Source organism: Pseudopodoces humilis, chromosome 6, assembly GCF_049639895.1.
Source record: "Pseudopodoces humilis isolate 2021_Gansu_Grassland_sample_001 chromosome 6, ASM4963989v1, whole genome shotgun sequence".
In the NCBI taxonomy this organism is placed as follows: Eukaryota; Metazoa; Chordata; class Aves; order Passeriformes; family Paridae; genus Pseudopodoces; species Pseudopodoces humilis.
In genome coordinates, this window is record NC_142205.1 from 15,043,356 (window position 1) to 15,054,714 (window position 11,359).

At 41.5% G+C, this 11,359-nt stretch overlaps 1 protein-coding gene across 1 annotated transcript; it reads right to left on the reverse strand.

The window, feature by feature from the left end:
• Window positions 1-10,148: 10,148 nt before the first annotated feature.
• FGFBP2 (fibroblast growth factor binding protein 2) lies at window positions 10,149-10,822 on the reverse strand. The gene has a single exon (XM_005517822.2). It carries the CDS (start codon window positions 10,737-10,739, stop codon window positions 10,149-10,151), a length of 591 nt encoding a protein of 196 aa, XP_005517879.1. The 5' UTR covers window positions 10,740-10,822.
• Between the last annotated feature and the right edge of the window lie 537 nt (window positions 10,823-11,359).

Consider the following 11,359-nt stretch of genomic DNA (forward strand, 5'->3'; position numbering starts at 1 on the left):
GGTGAACTTTTCAGTCACTAAAAATACTGATGTCCAGGCTGCATTGCCACTGCCTTGGCTCCAGAACCACAGCAGTTATCCCAGCAAAGACAACAAGAAGGTGCAGTCACAGTTGTGAATACTGTTTGACTGAGTTAGATTATTACTTCTTCTTTTGAAGAAGCTAATTAGGCTACATAGAAAAAGTGATTTTGGGCTAACACAAGGTATGCCTCCACAGGATGTGTCAGCCTCAAAGCATGACCTGTCCACTGAAAGGACTAGCCATGAAATTTATCCTCCATGATCCTTAGCTAATCCTTGAAACACAGTAAAAGCTGTAAGGCTGCAGAGGTCACATCTGGAGGAGGCTCTGAAAGCTCCTGCTGAAAGCTCAGCAAGCCACAAGAATGGCCATAGAAGTCTGCATTTCAGAGCTGCTGTGAGGGCTGGCAGCTCACAGCATTTCCACATCTGACACAACCCTCTGAAGGCACACAAAAAAAAAAAAAAATTACAAAGGAAATGGACAAATCTTATTTTCCTGATACATCTTTCCAAGTTCTGTTGCAACTTGATGGTTAGCAAAAGCTGAAAGGATGAACACACGTCAACATTTATGATAGATTTGGGTAGTTAACCTAGAGAAGATGTCTTTGAAGTGTTTTTTCTTAGATCATTTCTAACTCTACAGCTCCTCCATGTGGAGACCAATAACAGACAAGAAATTAATAACACTAAACATTAGGTATTAATGAATTTTTAATGGTTTTGCAGAGAGCTAACAATATTCTGAATATTTAAGACTTTTTTAAGAATAATTCAGTCCTGTTCAGCCAAAACTTTTCTAAAAATGGGTGAAAAGCAGTGCATCAGAATGTCACTGCTGAAGGTGCAGCACTACAATTCCAATTCTAGTTTAAATTACTGCTTTCCCCTCTGATATCACATGAACTGCATCAAGTAACATTTTACTCATGTTTAATTCTATTTGTTCTTCTGTGCCTGTAGAGGAATCTCACATCTATGTCCCACTTCATGCCATCAGGGAACTGAGGGATTTTTCTCCTGTATGTGGGTAGAAAGGACCTAAGTCCTTGTTAATGAACCTGCTGGTTGGGAGCAGGGCTGAAAGCTGTGTTTAGTAAAGAGCAGCCTTCCCATAACCACATCCCACTTTGCCCATCCACAGCCTTCAGAAACTGAGTCCTAGACTGTTTAACATTATCTTCAATTACTAGATAGTGATTATTATATGTGAATTATTGATGACACAGTCCAAATGGCTTCAGAGGGTTCCACAGAGGGGTCTGGACAGGCTGGATCAGGGGGCTGAGCCAAATTTTATGAGGTTCAACAAGGCCAAGTGCCAGGTCCTGCCCTTGGGTCACAACAACCCCAGGCAGTGCCACAGGCTGGGGGCAGTGGCTGGAAAGCTTCCCCATGGAAAAGGACCTGGGAGTGCTGGTGACAGTGACTGAACATGAGCCAGCAGTGCCCAGGTGGCCAAGAAGGCCAAAGGCACCTGGCCTGTACCAGCAATAGTGTGGCCAGCAGGAGCAGGGCAGGGATTGTCCCCCTGTACTGGGCACTGGTGAGGCCACACCTCAAATCCTGTGCTCAGCTCTGGGTCAGTCATGACAAGAAAGACATTGAGGTGCTGGAGAGAGTCCAGAGAAGGGCAGCAGGGCTGGGGAAGGGTCTGGAGCAGAAGTTCCATGAGGAGCAGCTGAGGAAGGCGGAGGTGTTTAGTCTGGAGGAAAGGAGGCTTGAGGAGACCCTGTCACTCTTTAAAACTACCTGAAAGGAGGTGGTGGCCAGGTGAGGGGTGGCCTCCACCTACAGGTAACAAGTGACAGAACAGGAGGTCATAGCCACAAGTTCTGCCAGAGGTTTAGATTGAATATCAGGAAAAATTTCTTTACTGAAAGATTGGTCAGGTATTGGTACAGACTGCCCAGGGAAGTGGTAGAATCACCAGCCCTGGAAGTGTTCAAAAGCCATGTGGATGTGGCACCTGGGAATATGGTTTAGTGGTGAACACAGTGGTGCTAGGTCAGGATATGACCTCAGATCTGAAAATAAATGGAGCTACACAATTCCTTCTGACAATGGTATTTTAAAGTATAGTTGAGCTCAGCAAAGTACTCTTAGACCTGCCTCATTTCAGCACCATTAAAAGTCTAAAACTGCTCCAAACTAGGACAAGATGCTGACTGAAGAGTTCTGTGTAACTATGGTCTACACCAGGAAAGGGCTCAATGGCTGACCCTCTGCTGTGGTAGGGGGTGAGGTGGGGTGCACCAGACAGGATCAAGAATAAAAATTGCAACATTTAGACAGCTTCTGAAAGGACATAAAGAGATTTTTGAAGGTGAACAAAATTAATGAAATTATCTCACTAAATAATTTCAAACCATAATTTATTTAAGCATTACATAAAATAGAATAATTGGAGAGGGCAAAAGCCACTTTATTCATTGCTGTCTTCTTGCCATATAGACACTTGTAAATTTTAGTTTTGGAATAATCAATGAAACCTTGGCATCACCAAAGGCCCTTTCCTGTTAATGCATCAATATGTTCTCTGTTGATCCATCTACTCCAGACTAGCTGCTTAGCATTTGCACAAAGCTTTTTTAAAATATAAAAGCATAAGACTAGGTTTCAAATATTATTTTTGTTCCTCTCCTTCTCAGCTTTTTCTCCCTTCTCCAAATCATTGTATTTAAGGTGATGAACAGAAGGAAGTGAAGAATAATGATTTTAACTAAGTATAAACATAACTAAACCAGAGAAACACTGCTGCATTCAGATGGGAGGTTTATATTACACCCTGTGCTGGCACACATAAGCAGGATTGTCTTCACTGGGCACAACATACATGTTAATGGCACACTATATTTATTAATCTGCACTTTGAGGCATGACAGATTTATGTTTGGAAGAAAAGATATGCAGACAGATACAGCCACCAGCAGCAAGACCTGAGAAGGGGTGGTTTGCAGGGCAGTGCTGTATCCATGTGCATCAGCCCCTGATGAGAGACAGTCAAACGTGGGACAGGCTGGCTCTGCCTCGGAGCCCTCGCTGCACGTTCGAGGCCCAAAGCTGCAGCATGTGAGGGACAGGATTTGTTCCCATGTGTGCACTCATCTAGCAGAATTACACAACTGTGTGTTAAATTTTTGCTTCTGCTTAAATACACCTGTAGAACATCCTTGTTTCTGTTGACACATCTGCTGTCACAGGCTCCCTTACACATCTCTCTTTCCTAACCTTCTAAAGATAGATAATGATACTTGTCTATGTCACACAGAGGCAAGAAGTCATGTTTATAGTTCTTTTTTATCTTTAAACATCCTGAAATGTACAAATAGAAGGGAATGTGGAAATAAAATGTATTACAATTTTAAACAATATCTACCACTGAGAAATTTGTAGCTTAGAATAGCTAACAGTATTCTGCTGCATTCAGTTTTCCTTTGTGCGTCTATGGGCTGACAAGTGATACATTCACACAAAGCTGTTGTAGAAAGCACTAGAAATTAAAATATTATATGTGCTTTTAAATGGCAATAATATATTTTTAATTAATTTTATATATGCCAGAAGAAACACAGATATGAAAAACATGAGGATGTCCTTTTCAGGTGAATTTCTTCCTGTCTCTCAGGAACACATTTACAATGTGCATTTCTTCTCACAGATACTAAAGTCGGTCAGTTTTCTGCACTGCTTTCTAGTCCAAGACAGTTGACTTTTCTTTGCTCATGTAAATTATGCTGTAGCTGCAAGATAGTCATATACTATTTTTTGCTATTGGATTTAAACTAAAATATAGATGTTTAAAAAGGGCCATGATCTTCCCAGAATAATAATAATTTTTTCTGGTGGTAAAGATTAAAAGTAATCTTTAAACACTTATGACACAATCCTCCACACACACAAAAAAAATAAAAATAAATAAAAAAAAATAAATTAATTAATAGTGAGGAAGAAAAAATATTGGTTGTTCCTTCAAGTCATTATGATTGTTTCTATTGTGCTTCAAATGAAGTATGTTCCTGCCAAAGAACACTGCTGCTGCTGAGGTGAAATATGTAGAGTTCTATAAAAAGTTTTATAGTTCCCTAAGGCGAAGGGAAATGGTGTTTCTGATTTCTTTCAGCTGCTGACTTACCCTGAGCCGAGATGTCCAGATGCCATCAGCGTGAAGCAAAACCAAAGGATACTGAACTGATTCCAACTATGCAAAAGATTTCAGGCCCAAGAAGGCAGGGGAAGCACATGACTGCAGGTGATGTTCTGTCTTTTAATGGCTCTTCCCTCTCTCTTTGTCTGATACATTGTGAAAAATACCTTCTGTAATCCTGGAATACCTTCCCTTTGTGGCAGACCCCATGTGAATTTGTGCAGAGGGGCTTTGACAAGTCTTGGAGCATCTCTCTGATGAGAGGAAGTGGCATGGGATGGATCATGGGGAACAGCAGTATTTGGGGAAGGTCTTAGTGAAAGACAGACAACTTGTTCTGAAAAACCACATCTCCACCTGCTCTGGCACCCCTCTTTGGGGAAAACCACCTGCCCATGGCCCAAGTTTACCAATGTGACTTGAAGACATTGGAGTCTCTCCTTCTGTGACCTCCACCCTCCTGCAGAGTCCTGCCAGCCACCCCTCTCCTGTGCACAGCAGCTCCCAGGCAGTCCCTGCAGAACAGCCAGAATCCAGCACCTGGCAGCAAAGCCCCATCCTCAGCATGGTCCAGCACCCCAGAGCCACAGCCCAACCCCAGCACTGCAGCAGGGCCCCAAAGCACACCAGGAGCAGCCCCAGGGCTGGCACAGCCACTCATTCCTGGGCCAGGCAGCTCCAGAAGAGCCCTCCTGGAGGCCCTGTGAATTCCCCCCAGGCAAAACAGGTGCTGCTCAAACACTTGGGCTTCAGCTTCATTTGTGCCATCTGAGGCACCAAACAGCCATGGCAGGCTCAGGTGTTTTCTGCACACAGATGTGGAAACCCTCCTCCATGGTCCTTACTCCTGTCACCTTCCCACACTGACCAAATTATTCCCAGGGCATCTGATAACCTTTCCCAGCTGCAAACACACATTTGTGCATGCCCATGGTAAAGTTCTGGAGTATAAAAAACAGGGGGGCATCTCAGTATCTCGGTGAGAGCACCCACATTGTCTGCACATGCCTTGGAGTGGGGTGAGAGGGGAGGATGGGGCAGCACTCCTGCCCTCCTGCTGGGCTGCTTAGCAGAGGAAATAGAGAGGTCAGAGCCTGAATTTTGCTCACCATTTCCTTCGTCATGAAGCTTCTAGCCTAGTCCCTAGGCACATTCTTCACTTTATTACAGCTGCATTTGTTAGAGTGCCCTCATGTTACACCAGTAAGACAAATAAGGGGCAACCAATGTCACCACCAGCACATTAATTTTTACGGGCCACAGCAGTCATGACAACAGTGCAGGGCTTTTTATGTCTGCAGGCAGCAGAATCTAAAAGGACACCTCTGTTTCCCTTCCTGACTACAGTCACTGCGAGCCGCAGCAGGAGCCACCACGGGAGGGCTGCCTGTACACACAGTTTATAACCTGCTGAGAAGGGCAGTGGAGAACATGAGCTTCCACTCCAAATCAGACATATGCTTGATTTTATTCTTGCTCTGTACATACAGTAGCACAGCTACTCTGGAAATCCAGACCTGGCCTCCTGCCTACCATTCAAGCAGTTTAATTTGTATTCAAGGTGTGAAAGTGAGCAAGGTGACCATGAGATAACACCAGTGTCATCTACTGACTGCACCTCCTCCACTTTGAGTTCTTACTCCTGTTCTTGTATATACCACTTCTATGTATGTACCACATACTTTTAGTCACTGTAAAATGATCTGTGAAGTCTGTTTAGAACAGACTCATTTGTAAGGGGAAAAGCAGAAAACTCAAAAAAATCTCCTGTGCTGTGCCTGATCCCACTTCCAAGAAGCAAGCAGAGACTGGAAAAAGCAACAGTAAGAGGAACAGAAAACCAGAAAGTGAAAACCATAAAGCTTCTACAGAAGCAGGAATAGCAATGGAAAATTTTGGGGAAATTTTAGTTTTTCCTTTGTCCTTTTGTGAGAGATATCTGTCCCTAAAATCCATGCCATATTAACTGTGACACCTACTGAAAAATCAAGAATGCAAAACGTAATGCTGCATACAATGCAAGAATGGCCAGAGAACACACCGAAACAATTCTCTCAGAAAACACCAGAGTGCACTACTGCATAGCTGTCATCAATTCAGAAAATCTTGCTTTAAACTTTGTCCAGTTGAAAAGCTCCGCAGATGGAGATTGCAAAGCTGCTCTGAGGAATCAGTTTCTGTGTTTATCCTCCTTAATGTTTTTCCTTTCACTTAGAATCTCACCTCTATCAATTTTTGACCAGAATCTCTTCTCCTATCACACACATCAGTGAAAAGCCTGGCTCTGTATTCCCCATAGCTTTATCATATGGATTGAGGGTCAGCTGTTAGGTTCCCTCCCCAAGTCTTTGGGCTGAACAAACCCTATTCCCTTGGCCTTTTCTCACAGGAGGGTGCTCCAGTTCTGACCATCTTGATAGCTCTCCTTTAGACTCGCTCCAGTCTGGTTTGGATCTTATTATGTGTGCTAAATACACATCATTGCATACACCAGATTCTCCAGATGCTTCATTTTGTTTTCTTTGGAGGCTTCCATTATCAAAGTAGCAAGAACTTGTGATGCTTCTATGGAAACCTAAACATGAGGATTCTGAGGCAGGTGGACACCTCACACTGCGCTGAATTATCAGCAGAAGTAAACAGACCTGGGTATCAATGGTCTCTCTGCTTGTGGGAATCCAGACAAACCTTTTGGCCTGCTATTCCTCTGTCAGGAAAATAAAGACAAATTCCACCTCTACTTGGATTTCCTGAGGTACTTACATATACAGGACTAACTAGTTCACCTAAAAGGAATGAAACAGCAGGTTTCATTCATTCATGAGGTACCCAAAGATTGCACTAAACTCAACACAAATACTTCTCAATTCGTCCTTTCATTAATGAATAGCACTTTCCTACTCAGAAGGAAACTGAAATGTCATGACTGTACATTTCTGGTGCTAAACACAATTAAATGGTAATATAGCCAATACAGTCACAGTGCTGTTACATTGAAGAGGGGTATTTCAGTTAACATCCAATTTTTAAACATTTTGAAAGCAAGATCATTACATTTACCTGACTTGATGAGGGTGCATATTGTTGCCTAATGAAATGCAATCCGTGGCATGCATCACATTCACCTCTTTCTAAAATTTGGTGCTTAACTGTGGTCCTGAGTATGTTACAAAAGGCATTTCATTAAAGGAGAGCCTTTGGTGCAAGGATTTCTGCTTTCAGCAGTGAAATTTCAGGTGTCATTCCAGGCAGCAGAGTACAGGGACCCCTTTGCAGCAGAGCCCTGCTCTATTGAAATGAGACACAAGCTCCCTGGGAAACAGTGTGCTGGTGTGCCTGACATTTGTCCTCTGCTGACAGGAATTAGTAATGGCCACAAATTTTAGACTGTATCAAGAGTTCTACAAAGCGACAGACAGCTCTGCTGCCTCCTGAGCTCACTGTGTACGCAAAGAGAAGAGGGCATGAAGGGGAAAATGTTCTTTTGGTCAACCTATGAAACTTCCTCTTTTCTCCCACTAACAGTATGGTGGGAAACCAATTTTCCCAGACTTCTCCCAGTGCAAGTCACTGTCTCATTTTTGAGGTCACTACTGTTGTGGATACTACTGCAAAATACTCACTCTGCAGAGTGGATTTTGCATAATATGTAGCAGGAGTTTTAAAATATTTAAAAGCACACCTCAAGAAAACCCTCAACCTCCCCTTGAGATTGCAAACAGTTCCCTAAATATCACTTTGATGCATCGTGCATGTTTGCAAATCAGACAATTATACTAATTTCTATGACAAAATTAGGTGAGTAGGTGTACCACTACAATTTTTACTCAGAGCACAAGAGCCTGACAATGGTAATTGAGATCACAAGCGAAAATTAGCCACGTTGGATTCATGGCAGAGAAAAATACAGCTTTCATATTTTATCTGCATTCAAATTATCTTTCTGACTTGTACATACAACCTTTTGCTCTGATCCTGTGTTCATAACTTGCTATTCTTTTCCATATATATCAAGAGGTTATGAGAAATAAAATTATTTCAAGTTTTTTGGTACGAGGCATATAGTTTAATGACTGGACAGTCATAATCTGGAATTGTGTGCTGAGAATTACAAATCAGTGAGTGAAGCTGGAGAAGTACTTCAGTGAACAATACCTTGCAGAAACCTTGCAAGGCAAACACAGAGCACTATTAAATTCTACAGTATGAAGTATTTCCAGTTGCATCCCTGCTGTGAAACTCACTTGGGAACAAAATGGATTATTGTTAAATAATAATCTGAACATGACTGAGTTGTAATATGACAACAAGGCATTAGGTCTTGTTTTGTGTTTTGAGAAGATTTAGGCAGGTGCCCAAGTTGCCAAGTCAGTTATTTTTCAGAGTATCTACTGAAACCAAACATTAATAGTACCACTAACAGGTCCTGGTAACACTGAACTCTGCAGCTGCATCACTGCTGAACACTTTTCATCTGCTATGTTCAGAAATGCGTTATTACGTTACTCTCTTATTTCTACAATTATTTTTTCCTGCTGGCTGAAACTCATTATTGTAATATAAACCTCATAACATTGAAAATATTAATATTCATGCAAACTTGTTCACAGTGGGAAAGGAATGACTCAGACCTGTAACTTCTCTTACACATTCTACCAATCTCTTAAACAAGTGTCAAATACTGTGATGTTATACAAACAGCACCACTTAAAACTTCAAGAAAGCACACCAAGTACCTTTTCAAAAATCTTATTTTTATTGTTTGTACTAACTGTATCATCATTAACAGCGTTCATTTCTAACAAACTGAAGCAAGTCAGTACACACAAAAACCTACACAAAGTTAAGCAGATCCTTGGTTACATAAATGCAGTACACCTTGGTGTGTAACAAGCTTAGGGGTGGTTATTTAATTCTAACACTTTAAGCACAATCACTCCAGTTTTGTGAATTTTTCAGAGCTGTTAAGAAGTTACTTTTCTTTTTTCATTTTTTCTTTAAAAATGAAACAGCTAAAAGATTTATAGAAATTACTTATTTTAAACCAAAATTCTTATGTCTAAATCACTACAATGCAGCAAAGGACCCTTCTTCAGCTGCAATATCATTGCTCTGCAAAACAAACAAAAAAAAAGAGAAAATAATTAGTCACTTTGCTGTATTAGGCAGAAATTATCATTAGCAGCCTAAACAATTGCCAGCTCACACTGCATATATTCCTATTTCTTTCAAATTTGCCAGGTCCACTCACCAGCTCCTGGCTTTCTCTCCAGGCTGGAACAGAAGAGGGTATAAAACCGATCACTTCTCCAGTGAGTTTTTAAATGCTGGCTGAAAACCTGAGACTTACCAAACAAGTGCCTGCATGTGATCCCCTATTTTACAGTAACAGACTTGCAAACCAACACAGTCCACTTGGGTTTACTCATTTCTGCAAGGGGTTTATGAACTAATTTTTCAGATTAAAATGTTTCATTATTAGCCAGCAGTTTTAATGAATAAGCTTTATTCCTTCAGTCTCTGAATGTGGTTTGTTCTAACTGCTGCATTTGGCTGGACCTGATGCATTTATCTTACTTCCCCGGCATAAATCCAGAAGTCAGCACAAGAGGGAAGGAGTGACAGAAGGCAAAACTTAGCCCAATTCAAACAGTTAGAACTGAAATACTACAGGATTAATAACAGATAGGGCAAACATCTCTGTACATACTGAAAACTGTGCAGGAGGCTGTATGAGAGTCCTGAGCCAATACGGATCACTAGAAATTTAAGCTGCTCAGCCCCTCAAAAGCCACAAAACAGGCCTTGTAATGTTAGATTTTAGCAAGCGAGCTTAGCACCTCCCTGTTCACATCCCTGAGACCCCCCGAATCAAAACAACTACTCTTAAGTTTATTTTAATTTATATTTTAAAATAATTACTCTTAAGTATATTCTACTGTGCTTCCAGATCAGTTTTACCTGAATCAAATCCTTAACCCCTAAAGATGCCAATGATGTAGGAGCAGACACCATGCAGAGATTCCCAGCAATGTTCCCGTGCCAGTTTCATTGCTTCTGTTTCATTTTCAGACCCTTGACCATGTTGGGTTGGGTCAAAGTTTTGCCCCGCTTCTCTCACAGGAATAGAAGCTTTCTGGACTGACTTTTCCTGGTTTGCTAGATCTTCTGGCTCCACACCAGCAGCTATTTGCCTCATGAGAGCCTCTGGGGGAGCCTTTTGGCACATGGTGGTCTTCAACACTTCCATGGATTCGCAAGCGTGCGGGATCTTTCTGAGCTCCGCGGCGATCTGATTCCAGTAAATCTTTGGATTATTTCTGAAAGCACGACAGACTGATGGCTTGCCAGTGAATTCACACCAGTAGGACATGCCTTGGCTTTTGCATTCAATTCTAAGTCTCATCTCCTCATCATCACCACTCATGGTCATTGTGCAAACATCTTTGGTTTTAGTCCGAAATTTGATTTCTTCACCATTGCTTCTTTTCTTTGGCTTCAGCTTCTGTCCCAATCCTCCCATGCCACAGATCAAAACTAGAAAAAGGAGAGCAAAACTCTTCATGGTGAGAGGAGTGAGCCAAGGTCCTTGAACAACACAATCCAAAACAGTGAAAGCAGCAAGTAAATGGCCGCTCACAATTTAAAGTCTTGGTGCACAAAGAAGCCTCTTTACAGCAAAACATGGGATGTAAAGGTTGGGCATTTTTATAAAAATAATAAATCACACTTCAGTAGGCAAGTGCCCGTAATTTATAGCCTGAGGGAGTGTCGAATAACCCTGGGAGTGTGAACTCCCAAAAAGGTAACAAGACAAGTCTTGTAAATGCAGTTAAATACAAAACTATAGTTGTATAACTGAGAAGCACATTCCTATCCAAGATGAACATGTCATATTTGATTTTTAATAGATATTTTCCATTCTCCAGCTGCTTTATAGCCATCTTCATGCTAGAGCTTGTAAGACCATATCAAAGTTAAAAAAAAAGTGCAATCTCTGCATCTGAATGATTAAAAATGTAGTGTAAGTGGTGAAAAAGCTGATTTGTGGAATGGGCTTTCTGTGGATTTTCACAGTAAGGATGCAACTTTAGCTCTTCTTTTTGTCCACAAATGACATGCAGTGGTGATGCATGGAAGGATCAACTGCACATTCTGTGAGCCACAGAAGAAATATGTACATAA

Coding starts and splice junctions, on each gene's coding strand:
- FGFBP2 (XM_005517822.2), bottom strand. CDS start 10,739: ATGAAGAGTTTTGCTCTCCTTTTTCTAGTTTTGATCTGTGGCATGGGA.